General features: G+C 45.0%; 1 protein-coding gene across 1 annotated transcript; it reads right to left on the bottom strand.

Moving 5' to 3' along the window:
- Positions 1-14778: 14778 nt before the first annotated feature.
- On the bottom strand, positions 14779-23232 carry LOC138368226 (trichohyalin-like). Its single transcript, XM_069330761.1, has 4 exons — positions 23128-23232; positions 19256-22854; positions 18133-19174; positions 14779-15030 (listed from the first exon to the last, which is right to left on the bottom strand). The coding sequence occupies exons 1-4, from the start codon at positions 23230-23232 to the stop codon at positions 14779-14781; spliced, it is 4998 nt and encodes a 1665-aa protein (XP_069186862.1).
- Positions 23233-24782: the final 1550 nt, after the last annotated feature.

Raw genomic sequence — 24782 nt, 5'->3', positions numbered from 1 at the left:
CCCGCAAGCACAACTAGGTGAGTACACACACACAGGGGACTCGTGGCTGAGTTGGACAGCGCTCGGGAGTCGTAGTCCTAGTGGCCCGGGTTTGATTCCCGGCGGAGGGGGAGACAAATGGACAGTTTCATTCAATCTGATGCGTCTGTTCACCTAGCAGTAAATAGGTACCTGGGAGTTTGACAGCTACTACGGCCTGTTTCCTGTGTGTGTGTGAGTGTGTGTGTGTATGTGTGTGTGTGTGTGTGTGTGTGTGTGTGTGTGTGTGTGTGTGTGTGTGTGTGTGTGTGTGTGTGTGTGTGTGTGTGTGTGTGTGTGTGTGTGTGTGTGTGTATGTGTGTATGTGTGTGAGTGTGTGTGTGTGTGTGTGTGTGTGTGTGTGTGTGTGTGTGTGTGTGTGTGTGTGTGTGTGTGTGTGTGTGTGTGTGTGTGTGTGTGTGTGTGTGTTAGAGAGAAATATGTCTACTACATATAACAGAGGAAAATTAGATTGGTTAGAAAAACGGGATCCAAGAGCTAAATAGCTCGATTATGCAGACACAAATAGTAAATACACACATACACTTACAGTTACACATACACATAAACACACACACACTCACACACCCATCCGTGTTTATACTTACAATCGCTCAAACACACATGTACACTCTCACAAACTGTAATGTGGCTTCGAGCATAAACAGGAACAGAACGAACACTTCACAAAAATAATGACCGAGATAGTGAACAGTTAGAACACGTCACAAACTACACAGCTCGACGATACTTAGATAAAATGTTGATGAAATATATACAACACAGAACAAAAGTCTTCAAAATGCACAGTCAAAAATATATATAATGTTAGAGGTGAGTATAAAAGAGAATACAAACGAGGTATTGCATTCCCCAATGGTTGCCACACTTTTGGAACCACCAATATAAAAGGGAATGTTACACCAATGGAACTAAAACAAAGGTTTGAGGAAAGTAAGAATTCAAATTTCTTAAAAGTGAACTAAGGCTCGAGGCTCCCACAGAGTGAGATATAGTTTAGCAAGAGAGAGTTGCCGAGACAACCACCGGTGGTAGCGGTTATGGTAGTGTTGTTAAGGCCAGGTTGTTATTGTACTCTCCATAACAACACTCTCACTCATGGCACTTTTGGGAAGGAAACAAAGAGTTTGTATAAATAAATATGTTTGTATAAATAATATGTATTGCCCGAAACGCTATGCGTACTAGTGGCTTTAGGTATTGTATGTACTAGCTCTATCTATAAATCCAGGTTATCTTGAGGTTATCTTGAGATGATTTCGGGGCTTTAGTGGCCCCGCGGCCCGGTCCTCGACCAGGCCTCCACCCCCAGGAAGCAGCCCGTGACAGCTGACTAACACCCAGGTACCTATTTTACTGCTAGGTAACAGGGGCATAGGGTGAAAGAAACTCTGCCCATTGTTTCTCGCCGGCGCCCGGGATCCAACCCGAGACCACAGGATCACAAGTCCAGTGTGCTGTCCGCTCGGCCGACCGGCTCTCATACTTTCCTGAATAAAATTTACTTATACGTTACTTTTACTAAAGTTGTGAGAGTGGGTAAACCAAGAGGTTGATGAACCTACGTGAGACCAACACTTGCGTGTGCATCGGAGTCAGTACTTGATCTGAAGGTCCAGGACCAGCGTACACGGGAGACATCTTCCGTCACGCAGGGTGCAGTCACACCTCCACAGATCTCCAGTATCATCTATTGACACTGGTAACGGCTCAAAAGGGCCACCACTCACGGGCTATTCATGCCCGTGCCATCTTTTGGGTGGGTTAATCTTCATCAATGATGAGTGGACCAGCGTGAGCCGCACCTCACCTCGCGGGAGGAAAGAACAAGGAACATGACATCAACATAAAATATTCAAAGACACGACAGAGCGACGGAGCAAAGATAGGAACTAGACACTGTTACAGAGATTACAGAAAGATGAACTTCAGAAGAAGACTTGAAAATATACATAGATAAATTGAAGTTGCTGAGGCTAACTGTACTCATATCTTTATAACTGAATATATGACTGTCTGTTTGTATATATATATGTTTGTCTGTCCAAAGTAAGAAGCCAGACAGTTGCGGCTGATCTCAGACGCCAACCTCTAAGAAATTATTGCCAGAACGCCCCCCCCCCCTTTCCTCTGCAATTTTCATGGTCTGAAACAAGACTGTTCTATCATCAAAACTGAACGAACGCGTTTTCCGTTGAGTTTTTGATGCTTTCTCCCACCGCTGATGAGCGTCGCAGACTCGGTGTTAACTCGCTAACAATGAACGTGAATTCATTCGGTTATTATTATTATTAACATCTTTATTGATAAAATTAATTAAAAATTTGCATAATCTGATGATTTCAACTAATTCTAATTAAAATGAGGATAATGCTGGTATTCACTGTCACACAGGACAGAGGGTCATACACAGGGTAACAAGTCTACACTGTAGGCTGAAGCACATATATATCATGGCTACAATCAATGTTTTAATTACACACGGAAATCACAATTGCTTGATGCATCAAATGAACAACTCCACAAGGGCCGTGATGAGGGCACTGTACAAGGAACACGGCACCTTACATGGAACATGGCACCTTACAGGGAACATGGCCCCTTACAGGGAACACGGCACCTTACAGGGAACATGGCACCTTACATGGAACATGGCACCTTACAGGGAGCATGGCACCTTACTGGGAACATGGCAAATTACAAGGAACATGGCACCTTGCAGGGAGCATGGCACCTTACAGGGAACATAGCACCTTACAGGGAACATGGCACCTTACAGGGAACACTGCCCGAAACGCTTTGCGTAATAGTGGCTTTAGGCATTGTATGTACTAGCTCTATCTATAAAGCCAACAAACTTTGTAAAATCTCTTTATGTATGTACCTTTACCTAAATAAATATTATTATTATTATTATTATTACTGGGAACACGGCACCTTACTGGGAACATGGCACCTTACTGGGAACACGGCACCTTACTGGGAACACGGCACCTTACTGGGAACATGGCACCTTACAGGGAACATGGCACCTTACTGGGAACATGGCACCTTACTGGGAACATGGCACCTTACAGGGAACATGGCACCTTACTGGGAACACGGCACCTTACTGGGAACACGGCACCTTACAGGGAACATGGCACCTTACTGGGAACACGGCACCTTACTGGGAACATGGCACCTTACTGGGAACATGGCACCTTACTGGGAACATGGCACCTTACTGGGAACACGGCACCTTACTGGGAACACGGCACCTTACAGGGAACACGGCACCTTACTGGGAACACGGCACCTTACTGGGAACACGGCACCTTACAGGGAACATGGCACCTTACTGGGAACACGGCACCTTACTGGGAACATGGCACCTTACTGGGAACATGGCACCTTACTGGGAACATGGCACCTTACTGGGAACACGGCACCTTACTGGGAACACGGCACCTTACAGGGAACACGGCACCTTACTGGGAACATGGCACCTTACTGGGAACACGGCACCTTACTGGGAACATGGCACCTTACTGGGAACACGGCACCTTACTGGGAACATGGCACCTTACTGGGAACACGGCACCTTACAGGGAACACGGCACCTTACTGGGAACACGGCACCTTACTGGGAACACGGCACCTTACTGGGAACACGGCACCTTACTGGGAACACGGCACCTTACTGGGAACATGGCACCTTACTGGGAACACGGCACCTTACTGGGAACATGGCACCTTACTGGGAACATGGCACCTTACTGGGAACACGGCACCTTACTGGGAACATGGCACCTTACTGGGAACATGGCACCTTACTGGGAACACGGCACCTTACTGGGAACATGGCACCTTACTGGAACACGGCACCTTACTGGGAACACGGCACCTTACTGGGAACATGGCACCTTACTGGGAACATGGCACCTTACTGGGAACACGGCACCTTACTGGGAACACGGCACCTTACTGGAAACACGGCACCTTACTGGGAAACGGCACCTTACTGGGAACATGGCACCTTACTGGGAACATGGCACCTTACTGGGAACACGGCACCTTACTGGGAACACGGCACCTTACTGGGAACATGGCACCTTACTGGGAACATGGCACCTTACTGGGAACACGGCACCTTACTGGAAACATGGCACCTTACTGGGAACATGGCACCTTACTGGGAACACGACACCTTACTGGGAACACGGCACCTTACTGGGAACACGGCACCTTACTTTGAACATGGCACCTTACTGGGAACATGGCACCTTACTGGGAACATGGCACCTTACTGGGAACACGGCACCTTACTGGGAACACGGCACCTTACTGGGAACACGGCACCTTACTGGGAACATGGCACCTTACTGGGAACATGGCACCTTACTGGGAACATGGCACCTTACTGGGAACACGGCACCTTACAGGGAACACGGCACCTTACTGGGAACACGGCACCTTACTGGGAACATGGCACCTTACTGGGAACACGGCACCTTACAGGGAACACGGCACCTTACTGGGAACATGGCACCTTACTGGGAACCTGGCACCTTACAGGGAACACGGCACCTTACAGGGAACACGGCACCTTACTGTAAAACACGGCACCTTACTGGGAACACGGCACCTTACTGGGAACATGGCACCTTACAGGGAACACGGCACCTTACTGGGAACACGGCACCTTACTGGGAACATGGCACCTTACAGGGAACACGGCACCTTACAGGGAACACGGCACCTTACTGGGAACATGGCACCTTACAGGGAACACGGCACCTTACAGGGAACACGGCACCTTACTGGGAACATGGCACCTTACAGGGAACACGGCACCTTACAGGGAACACGGCACCTTACTGGGAACATGGCACCTTACAGGGAACACGGCACCTTACAGGGAACACGGCACCTTACTGGGAACATGGCACCTTACAGGGAACATGGCACCTTACAGGGAACACGGCACCTTACTGGGAACATGGCACCTTACAGGGAACACGGCACCTTACAGGGAACACGGCACCTTACTGGGAACACGGCACCTTACAGGGAACATGGCACCTTACTGGGAACACGGCACCTTACAGGGAACACGGCACCTTACTGGGAACATGGCACCTTACTGGGAACACGGCACCTTACTGGGAACATGGCACCTTACTGGGAACACGGCACCTAACGGGGAACATGGCACCTTACAGGGAACATGGCACCTTACTGGGAACACGGCACCTTACTGGGAACATGGCACCTTACTGGGAACACGGCACCTTACAGGGAACATGGCACCTTACAGGGAACATGGCACCTTACTGGGAACACGGCAGCTTACAGGGAACATGGCACCTTACAGGGAACACGGCACCTTACTGGGAACATGTCACCTTACAGGGAACACGGCACCTTACTGGGAACATGGCACCTTATTGGGAACACGGCACCTTACAGGGAACATGGCACCTTACTGGGAACATGGCACCTTACTGGGAACATGGCACCTTACTGGGAACATGGCACCTTACAGGGAACATGGCACCTTACAGGGAACACGGCACCTTACTGGGAACATGGCACCTTACAGGGAACACGGCACCTTACTGGGAACCCGGCACCTTACTGGGAACACGGCACCTTACTGGGAACATGGCACCTTACTGGAAACATGGCACCTTACTGGGAACATGGCACCTTACTGGGAACACGGCACCTTACAGGGAACACGGCACCTTACTGGGAACACGGCACCTTACTGGGAACACGGCACCTTACAGGGAACATGGCACCTTACAGGGAACACGGCACCTTACTGGGAACATGGCACCTTACAGGGAACACGGCACCTTACTGGGAACATGGCACCTTACAGGGAACACGGCACCTTACTGGGAACACGGCACCTTACAGGGAACATGGCACCTTACTGGGAACACGGCACCTTACAGGGAACATGGCACCTTACAGGGAACATGGCACCTTACTGGGAACACGGCACCTTACTGGGAACACGGCACCTTACTGGGAACACGGCACCTTACTGGGAACACGGCACCTTACTGGGAACACGGCACCTTACAGGGAACATGGCACCTTACTGGGAACACGGCACCTTACTGGGAACATGGCACCTTACTGGGAACATGGCACCTTACTGGGAACATGGCACCTTACTGGGAACACGGCACCTTACTGGGAACACGGCACCTTACAGGGAACATGGCACCTTACTGGGAACACGGCACCTTACTGGGAACACGGCACCTTACTGGGAACACGGCACCTTACTGGGAACATGGCACCTTACTGGGAACACGGCACCTTACTGGGAACACGGCACCTTACTGGGAACACGGCACCTTACTGGGAACACGGCACCTTACTGGGAACATGGCAATTTACTGGGAACACGGCACCTTACTGGGAACACGGCACCTTACTGGGAACATGGCACCTTACTGGGAACATGGCACCTTACTGGGAACATGGCACCTTGCTGGGAACACGGCACCTTACTGGGAACACGGCACCTTACAGGGAACACGGCACCTTACTGGGAACATGGCACCTTACTGGGAACACGGCACCTTACAGGGAACATGGCACCTTACTGGGAACATGGCACCTTACTGGGAACATGGCAAATTACAAGGAACATGGCACCTTACAGGGACCATGGCACCTTACAGGGAACATGGCAAATTACAAGGAACATGGCACCTTACAGGGAACATGGCATCTTACAGGGAACATGGCACCTTACAGGGAACATGGCACCTTACAGGGAACATGGCACCTTACAGGGAACACGGCATCTTACAGGGAACATGGCACCTTACAGGGAACATGGCAAATTACAAGGAACATGGCACCTTACAGGGAACATGGCACCTTACAGGGAACATGGCACCTTACAGGGAACATGGCACCTTACAGGGAACATGGCACCTTACAGGGAACACGGCATCTTACAGGGAACATGGCACCTTACAGGGAACATGGCAAATTACAAGGAACATGGCACCTTACAGGGAACATGGCACCTTACAAGGAACATGGCACCTTACAGGGAACATGGCACCTTACAGGGAACATGGCACCTTACAGGGAACATGGCACCTTACAGGGAACATGACACAGTACAGGGAACACGGCACCTTACAGGGAACATGTCACCTTACAAGGAACATGGCACCTTACAGGGAACATGGCACCTTACAGGGAACACGGCACCTTACAGGGAACACGGCACCTTACAAGGAACATGGCACCTTACAGGGAACATGGCACCTTACAAGGAACACGGCATCTTACAGGGAACATGGCACCTTACAGGGAACATGACACAGTACAGAGAACATGACACAGTACAGAGAACATGACACAGTACAGAGAACGTGACACAGTACAGAGAACATGACGCAGTACAGAGAACATGACACAGTACAGAGAACATGACACAGTACACAGAACATGACACAGTACAGAGAACATGACACAGTACACAGAACATGACACAGTACAGAGAACATGACACAGTATAGGGAACATGACACAGTACAGGGAACATGACACAGTACAGAGAACATGACACAGTACAGAGAACATGACACAGTACAGAGAACATGACACAGTACAGAGAACATGACACAGTACAGAGAACATGACGCAGTATAGGGAACATGACACAGTACAGAGAACATGACACAGTACAGAGAACGTGACACAGTACAGAGAACATGACACAGTACAGAGAACATGACACAGTACAGAGAACATGACACAGTACAGAGAACATGACACAGTACAGAGAACATGACGCAGTATAGGGAACATGACACAGTTATCCTACACGAGTCCTTCTATCTGGATTCTATCCTATAGAATCCTACATGTCGATGTTTGCGGATGACGCAAAGTTGATGAGAAGAGTTGTGACAGATGAGGATTGTAGGATCCTCCAAGAGGACCTGAACAGGTGGCAGAGATCGTCAGAGAAATGGCTACGGGAGTTCAACACCGGCAAATGTAAAGTTATGGAAATTGGACTAGGAGATAGGAGACCAAAGGGACAGTACACAATGAAGGGGAACAGCCTACCTGTGACGACGCGCGAAAGAGACCTGGGGGTGGACGTAACACCTAATCTATCTCCTGAGGCACATATAAATAGGATAACGACAGCAGCGTACTCTACACTGGCAAAATTAGAACATCATTCAGAAACCTAAGTAAGGAGGCATTTAGGGGGCTTTACACTGCCTACGTGAGGCCAGTCTTAGAGTATGCCGCCTCATCATGGAGTCCCCATCTGAAGAAGCATATAATGAAACTGGAAAAGGTTCAGAAGGTTGCAACGAGACTCGTCCCAGAGCTACGAGGGATGGGGTATGAGGAGAGCCTGAAGGAACTGAACCTTACGACACTAGAAAAAAGAAAGGAGAGGGGGGATATGATAGGAACGTATAAAATACTCAAGGGAATTGACAGAGTGGACATAGACGAAATGTTCACACGGAATAGTAACAGAACGAGGGAACATGGATGGAAGCTTGAAACTCAGATGAGTCACAGAGAAGTTAGGAAGTTTTCTTTAGCGTGAGAGTAGTGGGAAAATGGAATGCACTTCAGGAACAGGTTGTGGAAGCAAACTATTCATAATTTTAAAACCAGGTATGATAGGGAAATAGAAGCGGAGTCATTGCTGTAAACAACCGATGACTCGAAAGGCGGGATCCAAGAGCCAGTGCTCGATCCTGCAGACACAAATAGGTGAGTACAGTACAGAGAACATGGCCCCATACACGAAATATCACATCGAAAACAGGAAAAGAAACATTAGAGAATGAATTTTAACTCAAGATGTTTTTAGAATTCTTGTTAAAATTAAAAAAAAAACACGTTCCGCAAAAGGAAATTATTTCCTAAATTAATTTTCTCCAGAGTAGCTTTTCAGAAAGACTGGGCCACAAAAAATAAATAATAAATGATTATAATTTTGTTATTACTGGTTTTCTAATTTTAACTAGTTTTTACATGTCGTTTATTTAAAAGAATTTATGTTTATATTCTGTATATCAGTAATTAGTTTATATATATATATATATATATATATATATATATATATATATATATATATATATATATATATATATATATATATATATATATATATGTATATATATATATATATATATATATATATATATATATATATATGTATATATATATATATATATATATATATATATATATATATATATATATATATATATATATATATATATATATATTATTAAATATGACAGAAAAAGTAAGATTAATAATTCTAACACGAATTTTCTCAATATTTCTTATGTTTCTTTTCACTGTCGATGGTAATTGAAAAATCAATTCTCCAAAATTCATTTTTATTTCTAGTCTGACGCAACACTTGAACGCGTTTCGTAGTAACTTATTACATTTTCAAAGACTTTAGTTTACACACACACAACTATAACCTGCAAACACTAAACAGAGTTCTACTATGTTATGATTTAAACAGCTTTCATCTTATATACCCGCATTTGGGTGAGGTGATATGTTACAACAGATGTAACTAACTAACTCAGAGACAACTAACACAACACCTTTACCCCCTATTAGACTATTTTACAGGAACTTCTTTTCCACAGCCCATAAAACGGAGGAAAGGGTCCTGAAAGATGTTGATAGGAACGTTATCCCTACAGACAATAATCAGAAGATACAATTGACGATTTTCTATAAAACCAAAAAAACGGCCAACCTTCTCATGAGAAACTCTCCGGGCACAAAGCAGAACGCTTTAAAAGAGACCAACGTCGTCTATGCCTTCAAATGCCCACTTGGGGACTAAACCTCAAAGAACTCAATATATAGGCAAGACAACAACATCTCTTTCCAGGCGATTAACGATGCATAAGCAACAGGGCTCCATTAAGGAACATATAATCTCTTCCCACAACCAGACCATCACCAGAGAAATCCTAGTAAACAACACAGAAATCATCGATAGATACAGCGATAGCAGGCGGCTTGACGTTTGCGAGGCATTACACATTAAGAAGTCAACACCAGCAATCAACAGCTAATTAATGCACAACTATATTCTACCCACCTCAAGACTCCGCTCCAATATAGAAGCATCAAGGAATATGGACCAATAGGCTTTCTACAATCACTCCTATTCAATACCCATTGTTTCATGTTTTGGCTTGTGTTGATGAAATTAATACCTTATTAAATACCACCTCACCCCATCCACCTCACTCAAATGTAGATATAAACAAAATCGGAGATGTGTAAGTTCTATTCAGTTGTGTATGTGTTAACTAAAGTCTTTGAAAATGTAATAAGTTTTACGAAACGCGCTCAAGTGTCGTGTCAGACTAGAAATAAAAATGAATTTTGGAGAATTGATTTTTTAATTACCTCCAACAGTGAAAAGAAATGTACGAAAGATTGAGAAAATTCGTGTTAGAATTATTAATCTTACTTTTTCGGTCATATTTAATAATATATATATATATATATATATATATATATATATATATATATATATATATATATATATATATATATATATATATATATATATATATAACACCATCTTTTATGGTTGCAAAATTAATTTATTCTAACTTTTAAATAAATGCATCTTGTCAGTCGCGTCACTTGATATATCTTTCCAGTTCCTCGTTTAGTATATATCATCAATATATTTCATTAATATATATATTTCATGTAAGTTGTATCTTCAAATGAGCTGAATTTTTCAATCGGTCAGAACTTTTCAAAGATTAAGTTAATTAGCAGTTATTACCTTCAGCAGCGCACACTATTCTTGGCTACATAGTCCACGAGGTGGTGGTGGTGGTGGTGGTGGTGGTGGTGGTGGTGGTGGTGGTGGTGGTGGTGGTGGTGATGGTGGTGGTGGTGGTGGTGGTGGTGGAGCAGCGGAGAAATAATAAGTGAACAGTGTTCACAGTATTGAAGTATTGCAACATATTTACTTATTGTGTTGCAGTCTTCTAAGCCCGAGGGGGATTTGCTGCTCTGCCTGGAATTAAATCACTCGGTAATGAGTTTGTGTAACTGAAAGACTCCTTGATGAAGACTACCTTAATTTAGTTCTTAAATAGTTATGGAAAATAGGGAGACAGAGAGGGCGACAGAGAGGGGAGGGAGACAGAGAGGGAGACAGAGAGGGAGACAGAGAGGGACACAGAGAGGGAGACAGAGAGGGAGACAGAGAGAGAGACAGAGAGGGAGACAGAGAGAGAGAGACAGAGAGGGAGACAGAGAGGGACACAGAGAGGGACACAGAGAGGGACACAGAGAGAGAGAGTTGCAGTTTGAGAGCTCTTCAGATTAGCAGTAAAGTTCACCTGTGTAGTTTTCCTCTTGAAACTAGACATTATGGAACACTGACGCGCGGCCTTAGTCAGGAAGAGACGCTACTCCTACTGGAGGAGGAGGAGCAGGAATAAGGTGAAAGAGCAGGGAGAAAAGAAGGAACAAGAGGAAGAGATGGTAGAAGATAAAAAAAGAGAATAGGACAAGAGGGAAGACGAGAAGTACTACCAGTTTAACAGGAAGAAAAATAGAAGGTATAAATGAATAAAACAAATGAAAGGGCAGAAATCATTAGCATATGATGTAAATTAAAAAAATTAAAGAGAACTGAACGAACAAAATGTAAAAGAAAAAATTAAAAGGTAAGAGGAAAGAAAAGCAAATGGCAGGAGCGGAGAGCGGAGCAGTTGTGCGTCCCAAGGAGAGCATAGTGGACTACACCTTGCCTCAGTCTCCCAAGGAGGAGGAGGAGGAGGAGATGGGGAAGGAAGTGAAGGAGAGAGGAATATAAGAGGAGCAGGGGAGGAGGATAACGAGGCGGAGAGGAGCCAGTGATTGGGTGCTACCGCCTCGCGAGACACAACAACGGGGAGCCACTTATGAGACGCCAGACAAGTTCTTCACATAGACGCTTACGCACATTGTCACTTTGTTACTTTACTTCACGTAGTCTCCTGGCTACTTCAGCTAGTCTATCCAGGTTACTTCAGGCAGTCTATTGGAACTACCTCGCGTAGTCTATCTGGACTACTTCAGGTAGTCTATCCGGACTACTTCAGATAGTCTGTCCGGACACCTTCAGATAGTCTATCTGGGCGACTTTATGCTGTCTATTCGGGCTACTCCAAGAACTCCATACAGGAAGCAACTGGCGATAACTTGAGGGGAAGATGGAGCACTAGAGGTACACAGGTGTGTGAGACCAGCTACAGAACACCAAGAAGGAGCGTCACTCCTGAAAGCCTGCAGCCATTCTCCACCGCGGACTTGGTCACATGATCTATTGATTTCCACAATCTGACTTCAGCCACCGACATACGAGACGCTTTCTCAGCTTGCAAGGGGAGGGGGGGGGGGGAGGGGGGGGGGGGGAGGGGGTAGATCCAGGCCAGAGACGCAGTCACGTGTTGAAGGTTTGTGAGGAGCTTACAGAAGGACGACTCGACCCCCGAGGCCGGTGTCAGCAGCTGAGCAAATCTGACTAAACCATCCTGTTAACGGTGGATTTATTGATAAATAATTTATTTTAGACCGTCGACGTCATTCCCTGGAAACACAAACCGAAACTGTCTCTATTTTCCGCTTGTTACAACTTGAAATAAAGTTGTTACATCTTGGCTTAACGTGTTTATGACTTATTAGAATTTTGTTACAACTTGCTATATTGGTTGTTATAACTGGTTAGGAGGTGTTAAAACTTGCTCGAACGTTGTACCAACGTCGTAGTTTCGGTGTGTGTTTGGCGGGTTGTCACTGGAGTACCACAAACTGGTCATAGAAATAACTGACCAAATGTTGACCAAGTCACACACCTCACCATGAAGGGACGACTACGTTTCGGTCCGTCCTGGACCATCATCAAGACGATCGTGTCGACTTGATGATGGTCCAGGACGGACCGAAACGTCTTCGTCTCTTCATCTTCTGATGTGGTGTGGTCATCATATCTTCAGCCCCGTTATTGTGACTCATCGTCTGCAACTGAGCAAATATTCAAATCTCAAATAAAGAAATAAATGTTAAGATAATTTAAAAATTAACTAAAATTAAAAATATATATTCTCTGTGCTTCAACTGAAATAGTCACCGGGATATAAACATCGAGTATCCGTATACTGTGTGTGTATATATACCGAGAATACGGGCTAAAATTAACATTGTTAACAAAAGAATTAAAGTTAACACCGTTAACTTTAGTCCTGGACGATGTCGAGGACTAAAGTATTCCTGGTGGACGGTCAGTAAGCTGCTGTGGCGGCCTCAGTGTCCCTCCAGCGTCCAGTGGTGTGTAGGCCTTAGACCCACACACACACACACACACACACACACACACACACACACACACACACACACACACACACACACACACACACACACACACACACACACACACACACATACACACACACACACACACACACACACACACACACACACACACACACACACACACACACACACACACACACACACACACACACACACACACACACACACACATACACACACACACACACACACACACACACACACACACACACACACACACACACACACACATACACACACACACACACACACACACACACACACACACACACACACACACACACACACACACACACACACACACACACACACACACACACACACACACACACACACACACACACACACACACACACACACACACACACACACACACACACACACACACACACACACACACACACACCCACACACACACACACACACACACACACACACACACACACACACACACACACACACACACACACACACACTTGTCAAGCACAAGACGAAGCTGGAAAAAGTCCAAAGGTATGCTACTAGACTAGTCCCAGAACTAAGAGGCATGAGTTATGAGGAAAGACTGCGGGAAATGCACCTCACGACACTGGAAGACAGAAGAGTAAGGGGGGACATGATCACAACCTACAAAATCCTCAGGGGAATCGACCGGGTAAACAAGGATGAACTATTCAACACTGGTGGGACGCGAACAAGGGGACACAGGTGGAAGCTGAGTACCCAAATGAGCCACAGAGACGTTAGAAAGAACTTTTTCAGTGTCAGAGTAGTTAGTAAATGGAATGCATTAGGAAGTGATGTGGTGGAGGCTGACTCCATACACAGTTTCAAATGTAGATATGATAGAGCCCAATAGGCTCAGGAATCTGTACACCAGTTGATTGACGGTTGAGAGGCGGGACCAAAGAGCCAGAGCTCAACCCCCGCAAGCACAATTAGGTGAGTACAATTAGGTGAGTACACACACACACACACACACACACATATCCTCTTGACCAGGATGGTGTATAAACTCAGCTCCTGGAGAGTGTACGGGGCATTATAGGCCGCCAGACTCTTCCTAAGATTTGACCTGTGTAAAAAATGGAGCGCTTTTGCCTAACCATAAAGCGTATGAACCTGGGCGACTCTCCTAACCTGTCGAGAACGATGCTTTAGTCCCAACAAGAGTTAATTTTCTTGTGCTATAATTTCAATAAGTACCGAAATTATGTACGAGTGCAGGTTGTAGTCTTCATTCACACGGAAGCTAAATCTTAAACGCTAAGATTGTCGGTGGCGGCGTTCAGCGCCTCGTGGGAGGAGAGGAGATCTTTACGAGACAGATACAAAGGCCGTCTGCCAAGGCCCGCTGCCACAGTTTCTGCTGCTGCTGCTTCTATACTCTCGTGTATCTTTAGAACTGCTGCAGGGTTTGTGGCGAAGGTTCCTGGCACTTGGCACTCTTGTACTACTGATGTTGCCAGTCTCCAGGTAAGTGTCCACACTTGCTGCCACCTTGACAACTTCTCCTTCGCTTCGGGAACCACTTGAACCCATCCCACGCATCCCGGCCCGCACCAGCGGCTGGGATGCGTCAAAACCTTCCGTGCTTTAGTGAAATTCAAAGCCTCGTGACACTTAGGCTTCCTCGGACTGGTGACCATCGCCCTCAATTAAGTTAGTTGGGTTGACTGGAGAAGATCACAGTCACCCAGGGGATGGTGAACAGTGAGGGAGATCACAGTCACCCAGGGGATGGTGAACAGTGAGGGAGATCACAGTCACCCAGGGGATGGTGAACAGTGAGGGAGATCACAGTCACCCAGGGGATGGTGAACAGTGAGGGAGATCACAGTCACCCAGGGGATGGTGAACAGTTAGGGAGATCACAGTCACCCAGGGGATGGTGAACACTTAGAGAGATCACAGTCACCCAGGGGATGGTGAACACTTAGAGAGATCACAGTCACCCAGGGGATGGTGAACACTTAGAGAGATCACAGTCACCCAGGGGATGGTGAACAGTTAGGGAGATCACAGTCACCCAGGGGATGGTGAACACTTAGAGAGATCACAGTCACCCAGGGGATGGTGAACACTTAGGGAGATCACAGTCACCCAGGGGATGGTGAACACTTAGAGAGATCACAGTCACCCAGGGGATGGTAAACACTTAGAGAGATCACAGTCACCCAGGGGATGGTGAACACTTAGGGAGATCACAGTCACCCAGGGGATGGTGAACACTTAGAGAGATCACAGTCACCCAGGGGATGGTGAACACAATAGTTACACAACAGTCAAGACACTTGATGGTGTAAAGTTATTTCCGGCTTTGTGTATTGTTGTCCATTGATGTCATCAGTTCATTTTGTCTTTGAAATTGAACTGGGAATGTTTAGAGAGTCATGGGAGGAGGAGGGAGGACAGGTATGAGGAGCTCGCTGGTACACGTGTACACACACATATGACCCGCCTCTCTACCAACACCGTCAATATCAACATAAGAGTCATTCTGATAAAAGTTAAACCAAGACAGTGAGAGAGAAGAAAACTTCTCATAAAACTGAGAAGATTCAAGAAGGTGGGAAAGAATCCCATATAGAAGAGACTTAATAATGAAGAAGTCATTTTCTCTTATTAACACAAGGAGAAAACGCCCTCGGAGACCAGTAAGTCCACAAGAGGCGTGTAGAGGAGTATTAGGTAGAGTGTGAGGGAGGAGAGTGCAGCTGGTGGTGGAGAAAGGGAAGGTGGAGGGAGAGAGGGAACAGAAGAACTGAGTGTGAGAGAGATGAAGTAGGAAGCAGACGGTGGGAGTGAAGGAGTGAGAGGAGACAGCTGGTATGAGTGGAGAAGGACAGGAGGAAAGAGGAAGGAGTGCGAAGGAAGAGACAAGAGAGTGGGAGAGGAAGTGAGAGGGCAAGGAGAGGGGCAGTGGCAGGAAAGAAGAAGAGCCACACCAAGGAAATTAATTTAGCATTTTTCGACAAACATTTTTGTGTGGAGTTAATTTAATATATTTGTGGCCAGAGTCGACCGAGTTGGCTCACTATTGTGAGCATCATTATCATCACTATCACAGCCGTCACTATCATCCTCACCACCACCGTCACTATCATCACTATCACCACTGTCACTATCATCACTATCACAGCCGTCACCATCATCCTCACCACCCTCGTCACTATCATCACTATCACCACCGTCACTATCATCCTCACCACCACCGTCACTATCATCACTATCAGCACCGTCACTATCATCCTCACCACCATCGTCACTATCATCACTATCACCACCGTCACTATCATCCTCACCACCACCGTCACTATCATCACTATCACCACCGTCACCATCATCCTCACCACCATCGTCACTATCACCACCGTCACTATCATCCTCACCACCACCGTCACTATCATCACTATCACCACCGTCACTATCATCCTCACCACCACCGTCACTATCATCCTCACCACCATCGTCATTATCATCACTATCACCACCGTCACTATCATCCTCACCACCACCGCCACTATCATCACTATCACCACCGTCACTATCAACCTCACCACCACCGTCACTATAATCTTCACTACCACCATCACAATCATCCTCACCACCATCGTCACTATCATCACTATCACCACCGTCACTATCATCCTCACCACCACCGCCACTATCATCACTATCACCACCGTCACTATCAACCTCACCACCACCGTCACTATAATCTTCACTACCACCATCACAATCATCCTCACCACCATCGTCACTATCATCACTATCACCACCGTCACTATCATCTTCACCACCAACGCCACTATCATCACTATCACCACCGTCACCATCATCCTCACCACCACCGTCACTATAATCTTCACTACCACCATCACAATCATCCTCACCACCATCGTCACTATCATCACTATCACCACCGTCACTATCATCCTCACCACCACCGCCACTATCATCACTATCACCACCGTCACTATCAACCTCACCACCACCGTCACTATAATCTTCACTACCACCATCACAATCATCCTCACCACCATCGTCACTATCATCACTATCACCACCGTCACTATCATCTTCACCACCACCGCCACTATCATCACTATCACCACCGTCACCATCATCCTCACCACCACCGTCACTATAATCTTCACTACCACCATCACAATCATCCTCACCACCACCGCCACTATCATCACTATCACCACTGTCACTATCAACCTCACCACCATTGTCACTATAATCTTCACTACCACCATCACAATCATCCTCACCACCATCGTCACTATCATCACTATCACCACCGTCACTATCATCTTCACCACCACCGCCACTATCATCACTATCACCACCGTCACCATCATCCTCACCACCACCGTCACTATAATCTTCACTACCACCATCACAATCATCCTCACCACCACCGCCACTATCATCACTATCACCACCGTCACTATCAACCTCACCACCACCGTCACTATAATCTTCACTACCACCATCACAATCATCCTCACCACCATCGTCACTATCATCACTATCACCACCGTCACTATCATCTTCACCACCACCGCCACTATCATCACTATCACCACCGTCACCATCATCCTCACCACCACCGTCACTATAATCTTCACTACCACCATCACAATCATCCTCACCACCAACCACTGGGCCGTATTCTTTCTGGGTCGTATTCTCTCTGTGCTGTATTCTTTCTGTGCTGTATTCTTTCTGTGCTGTATTCTTTCTGTGCTGTATTCTTTCTGTGCTGTATTCTTTCTGTGCTGTATTCTTTCTGGGTCGTATTCTTTCTGGGTCGTATTCTTTCTGTGCTGTATTCTTTCTGTGCTGTATTCTTTCTGTGCTGTATTCTTTCTGTGCTGTATTCTTTCTGTGCTGTATTCTTTCTGGGTCGTATTCTTTCTGGGTCGTATTCTTTCTGTGCTGTATTCTTTCTGTGCTGTATTCTTTCTGTGCTGTATTCTTTCTGGGTCGTATTCTTTCTGTGCTGTATTCTTTCTGTGCTGTATTCTTTCTGTGCTGTATTCTTTCTGTGCTGTATTCTTTCTGGGTCGTATTCTTTCTGTGCTGTATTCTTTCTGGGTCGTATTCTTTCTGTGCTGTATTCTTTCTGTGCTGTATTCTTTCTGTGCTGTATTCTTTCTGTGCTGTATTCTTTCTGGGTCGTATTCTTTCTGTGCCGTATTCTTTCTGGGTCGTATTCTTTCTGGGTCGTATTCTTTCTGTGCTGTATTCTTTCTGGGTCGTATTCTTTCTGTGCCGTATTCTTTCTGGGTCGTATTCTTTCTGGGTCGTATTCTTTCTGGGTCGTATTCTTTCTGTGCTGTATTCTTTCTGTGCTGTATTCTTTCTGTGCTGTATTCTTTCTGGGTCGTATTCTTTCTGTGCTGTATTCTTTCTGGGTCGTATTCTTTCTGTGCTGTATTCTTTCTGTGCTGTATTCTTTCTGTGCTGTATTCTTTCTGTGCTGTATTCTTTCTGGGTCGTATTCTTTCTGTGCTGTATTCTTTCTGGGTCGTATTCTTTCTGTGCTGTATTCTTTCTGGGTCGTATTCTTTCTGTGCTGTATTCTTTCTGGGTCGTATTCTTTCTGGGTCGTATTCTTTCTGTGCTGTATTCTTTCTGTGCTGTATTCTTTCTGTGCTGTATTCTTTCTGGGTCGTATTCTTTCTGTGCTGTATTCTTTCTGGGTCGTATTCTTTCTGTGCTGTATTCTTTCTGTGCTGTATTCTTTCTGTGCTGTATTCTTTCTGGGTCGTATTCTTACTGTGCTGTATTCTTCCTGTGCTGTATTCTTTCTGGGTCGTATTCTTTCTGTGCTGTATTCTTTCTGGGTCGTATTCTTTCTGTGCTGTATTCTTTCTGGGTCGTATTCTTTCTGTGCTGTATTCTTTCTGGGTCGTATTCTTTCTGTGCTGTATTCTTTCTGTGCTGTATTCTTTCTGTGCTGTATTCTTTCTGGGTCGTATTCTTACTGTGCTGTATTCTTCCTGTGCTGTATTCTTTCTGGGTCGTATTCTTTCTGTGCTGTATTCTTTCTGGGTCGTATTCTTTCTGTGCTGTATTCTTTCTGGGTCGTATTCTTTCTGGGTCGTATTCTTTCTGTGCTGTATTCTTTCTGTGCTGGATTCTTTCTGTGCTGTATTCTTTCTGGGTCGTATTCGTTCTGTGCTGTATTCTTTCTGGGTCGTATTCTTTCTGTGCTGTATTCTTTCTGTGCTGTATTCTTTCTGTGCTGTATTCTTTCTGGGTCGTATTCTTACTGTGCTGTATTCTTTCTGTGCTGTATTCTTTCTGTGCTGTATTCTTTCTGGGTCGTATTCTTTCTGTGCTGTATTCTTTCTGGGTCGTATTCTTTCTGTGCTGTATTCTTTCTGGGTCGTATTCTTTCTGTGCTGTATTCTTTCTGGGTCGTATTCTTTCTGTGCTGTATTCTTTCTGGGTCGTATTCTTTCTGGGTCGTATTCTTTCTGTGCTGTATTCTTTCTGGGTCGTATTCTTTCTGGGTCGTATTCTTTCTGTGCTGTATTCTTTCTGGGTCGTATTCTTTCTGTGCTGTATTCTTTCTGGGTCGTATTCTTTCTGTGCTGTATTCTTTCTGGGTCGTATTCTTTCTTTGCTGTATTCTTTCTGGCTCGTATTCTTTCTGGGTCGTATTCTTTCTGTGCTGTATTCTTTCTGGGTCGTATTCTTTCTGTGCTGTATTCTTTCTGGGTCGTATTCTTTCTGTGCTGTATTCTTTCTGGGTCGTATTCTTTCTGTGCTGTATTCTTTCTGGGTCGTATTCTTTCTGGGTCGTATTCTTTCTGTGCTGTATTCTTTCTGGGTCGTATTCTTTCTGTGCTGTATTCTTTCTGGGTCGTATTCTTTCTGTGCTGTATTCTTTCTGGGTCGTATTCTTTCTGTGCTGTATTCTTTCTGGGTCGTATTCTTTCTGGGTCGTATTCTTTCTGTGCTGTATTCTTTCTGGGTCGTATTCTTTCTGGGTCGTATTCTTTCTGTGCTGTATTCTTTCTGTGCTGTATTCTTTCTGTGCTGTATTCTTTCTGGGTCGTATTCTTTCTGTGCTGTATTCTTTCTGGGTCGTATTCTTTCTGTGCTGTATTCTTTCTGGGTCGTATTCTTTCTGTGCTGTATTCTTTCTGTGCTGTATTCTTTCTGTGCTGTATTCTTTCTGGGTCGTATTCTTTCTGGGTCGTATTCTTTCTGGGTCGTATTCTTTCTGGGTCGTATTCTTTCTGGGTCGTATTCTTTCTGGGTCGTATTCTTTCTGGGTCGTATTCTTTCTGTGCAGTATTCTTTCTGGGTCGTATTCTTTCTGTGCTGTATTCTTTCTGGGTCGTATTCTTTCTGTGCTGTATTCTTTCTGGGTCGTATTCTTTCTGGGTCGTATTCTTTCTGTGCTGTATTCTTTCTGTGCTGTATTCTTTCTGTGCTGTATTCTTTCTGGGTCGTATTCTTTCTGTGCTGTATTCTTTCTGTGCTGTATTCTTTCTGGGTCGTATTCTTTCTGTGCTGTATTCTTTCTGGGTCGTATTCTTTCTGTGCTGTATTCTTTCTGGGTCGTATTCTTTCTGGGTCGTATTCTTTCTGTGCTGTATTCTTTCTGGGTCGTATTCTTTCTGGGTCGTATTCTTTCTGTGCTGTATTCTTTCTGTGCTGTATTCTTTCTGGGTCGTATTCTTTCAGTGCTGTATTCTTTCTGGGTCGTATTCTTTCTGGGTCGTATTCTTTCTGTGCTGTATTCTTTCTGTGCTGTATTCTTTCTGGGTCGTATTCTTTCAGTGCTGTATTCTTTCTGGGTCGTATTCTTTCTGGGTCGTATTCTTTCTGGGTCGTATTCTTTCTGTGCTGTATTCTTTCTGTGCTGTATTCTTTCTGGGTCGTATTCTTTCTGTGCTGTATTCTTTCTGGGTCGTATTCTTTCTGGGTCGTATTCTTTCTGGGTCGTATTCTTTCTGTGCTGTATTCTTTCTGTGCTGTATTCTTTCTGGGTCGTATTCTTTCAGTGCCGTATTCTTTCTGGGTCGTATTCTTTCTGTGCTGTATTCTTTCTGGGTCGTATTCTTTCTGGGTCGTATTCTTTCTGTGCTGTATTCTTTCTGGGTCGTATTCTTTCTGGGTCGTATTCTTTCTGTGCTGTATTCTTTCTGGGTCGTATTCTTTCTGGGTCGTATTCTTTCTGGGTCGTATTCTTTCTGGGTCGTATTCTTTCTGTGCTGTATTCTTTCTGGGTCGTATTCTTTCTGGGTCGTATTCTTTCTGTGCTGTATTCTTTCTGTGCTGTATTCTTTCTGGGTCGTATTCTTTCAGTGCTGTATTCTTTCTGGGTCGTATTCTTTCTGGGTCGTATTCTTTCTGTGCTGTATTCTTTCTGTGCTGTATTCTTTCTGGGTCGTATTCTTTCAGTGCTGTATTCTTTCTGGGTCGTATTCTTTCTGGGTCGTATTCTTTCTGGGTCGTATTCTTTCTGTGCTGTATTCTTTCTGTGCTGTATTCTTTCTGGGTCGTATTCTTTCTGTGCTGTATTCTTTCTGGGTCGTATTCTTTCTGGGTCGTATTCTTTCTGGGTCGTATTCTTTCTGTGCTGTATTCTTTCTGTGCTGTATTCTTTCTGGGTCGTATTCTTTCAGTGCCGTATTCTTTCTGGGTCGTATTCTTTCTGTGCTGTATTCTTTCTGGGTCGTATTCTTTCTGGGTCGTATTCTTTCTGTGCTGTATTCTTTCTGGGTCGTATTCTTTCTGGGTCGTATTCTTTCTGTGCTGTATTCTTTCTGGGTCGTATTCTTTCTGGGTCGTATTCTTTCTGTGCTGTATTCTTTCTGGGTCGTATTCTTTCTGGGTCGTATTCTTTCTGTGCTGTATTCTTTCTGGGTCGTATTCTTTCTGGGTCGTATTCTTTCTGTGCTGTATTCTTTCTGGGTCGTATTCTTTCTGGGTCGTATTCTTTCTGGGTCGTATTCTTTCTGGGTCGTATTCTTTCTGTGCTGTATTCTTTCTGGGTCGTATTCTTTCTGTGCTGTATTCTTTCTGGGTCGTATTCTTTCTGGGTCGTATTCTTTCTGGGTCGTATTCTTTCTGTGCTGTATTCTTTCTGGGTCGTATTCTTTCTGGGTCGTATTCTTTCTGTGCTGTATTCTTTCTGGGTCGTATTCTTTCTGGGTCGTATTCTTTCTGGGTCGTATTCTTTCTGTGCTGTATTCTTTCTGGGTTGTATTCTTTCTGTGCTGTATTCTTTCTGGGTCGTATTCTTTCTGGGTCGTATTCTTTCTGGGTCGTATTCTTTCTGTGCTGTATTCTTTCTGGGTCGTATTCTTTCTGGGTCGTATTCTTTCTGTGCTGTATTCTTTCTGGGTCGTATTCTTTCTGGGTCGTATTCTTTCTGTGCTGTATTCTTTCTGGGTCTTATTCTTTCTGTGTGGTATTCACCAATATACAAGAGATAAGAACCTCAGTCAATAACCAATCATCGATCAGTTTCTCTTCTCTCAGCTCTAAGCAAAATATAATAGAAAACTCAATCACAAGTTTGTTAATTAGTTAAGGAATAATAGTATATTCCCACAAGATTGAGCGTCTGGTAACAAGATCATTGGCTTTTATAGACAAAAATACTTATAATATTTGATTTAGGTTCACAAGAGTTTCAGCTGGTGAAGAGGGAGAGTTGAAGAGGAGTGGAGTGAGTCCCGTGTGGTACTCGAGGCGGAGGGGATCTCTCACTGATGGAACATTGCCCCACATGCAGGCGATGAGTCACAATAACGTGGCTAAAGTATATTGACCACACCACACACTAGTAGGTGAAGGGACGACGACGTTTCGGTCCGTCCTGGACCATTCTCAAGTCGATTGTCTTGAGAATGATCCACATTCTCAAGTCACAATCGACTTGGGAATGGTCCAGGACGGACCGGAACGTCGTCGTCCCTTCACCATCTAGTGTGTGGTCTGGTCAACACTGCCTCACAGCCTCTGGTCACTAGTGAGGGCTTCACTAGTTACCCTTAATTCCTCCAACGTCACAAGACCATTTTCCAACAGGTTTCGAACATGTAAAATCAGACTATAACTCTTAAATGTATTATGGAGCTCTTAAAAAACTTTGACTTGATAATGGTCAAGTAAAAGTTATTTAAAATCTCCATAATACATTTAATATTAAATGTAAAAAAAAAGTTAAATCTTTCATTTTCAGATGTGTGGGTCGGGTGTCTAATTTTCAGCCCCGTTATTGTGACTTACTGTCTGCATTTGGCAACAAAATATTATCAATAGATATCTTATTAGATGTGCCCAGAGATTTCTCACTAACAACCTCGCAATCCGTATCAATCAACCACTGTGCCGTATTCAACCACTGTGCCGTATTCAACCACTGTGCCGTATTCAACCACTGTGCCGTATTCAACCACTGTGCCGTATTCAACCACTGTGCCGTATTCAACCACTGTGCCGTATTCAACCACTGTGCCGTATTCAACCACTGTGCCGTATTCAACCACTGTGCCGTATTCAACCACTGAGCCGTATTCAACCACTGTGCCGTATTCAACCACTGTGCCGTATTCAACCACTGTGCCGTATTCAACCACTGTGCCGTATTCAACCACTGAGCCGTATTCAACCACTGTGCCGTATTCAACCACTGTGCCGTTTTCAACCACTGTGCCGTATTCAACCACTGTGCCGTATTCAACCACTGTGCCGTATTCAACCACTATGCCGTATTCAACCACTGTGCCGTATTCAACCACTATGCCGTATTCAACCACTGTGCCGTATCAACCACTGTGCCGTATTCAACCACTGTGTCGTATCAACCACTGTGCCGTATCAACCACTGTGCCGTATTCAACCACTATGCCGTATCAACCACTGTGCCGTATTCAACCACTGTGCCGTATCAACCACTGTGCCGTATTCAACCACTGTGCCGTATCAACCACTGTGCCGTATCAACCACTATGCCGTATTCAACCACTGTGCCGTATCAACCACTGTGCCGTATTCAACCACTGTGCCGTATCAACCACTGTGCCGTATCAACCACTATGCCGTATTCAACCACTATGCCGTATTCCAACATAAGCTATAATGTTGGAACAACGTCCTAAATAGGTTTAAGTGCTGTTTAGCAGCATAAAACTGGAACACTGATTATAGCTATGTTTCCCCTCCTGAGCAAATGTGTTACTGCATATACATGATGTATGGAAAGTGTGAATAGATGGAAAGAGACGACACAATTCCTGCTCACCAATAAGATGAACATTGCATTAGAACATTTTTAC

Source organism: Procambarus clarkii, chromosome 24, assembly GCF_040958095.1.
Source record: "Procambarus clarkii isolate CNS0578487 chromosome 24, FALCON_Pclarkii_2.0, whole genome shotgun sequence".
In the NCBI taxonomy this organism is placed as follows: Eukaryota; Metazoa; Arthropoda; class Malacostraca; order Decapoda; family Cambaridae; genus Procambarus; species Procambarus clarkii.
The sequence above is the reverse complement of the archived record's forward strand: the minus strand, read 5'-3'. Positions and strand labels throughout refer to the sequence as shown.

Excerpts from the sequence above, each read along its gene's own strand:
- LOC138368226 (XM_069330761.1), bottom strand. The coding sequence starts at position 23,232 with ATGTGGGGCAATGTTCCATCAGTGAGAGATCCCCTCCGCCTCGAGTAC. Across the intron at positions 22,855-23,127 it reads CTTCACCAGCTGAAACTCTT|AAAGAATACGACCCAGAAAG; the intron begins GTGAACCTAAAT and ends AATACGACCCAG. Across the intron at positions 15,031-18,132 it reads AGAAAGAATACGGCCCAGTG|CCGCTGGTGCGGGCCGGGAT; the intron begins GTTGGTGGTGAG and ends GACGCATCCCAG.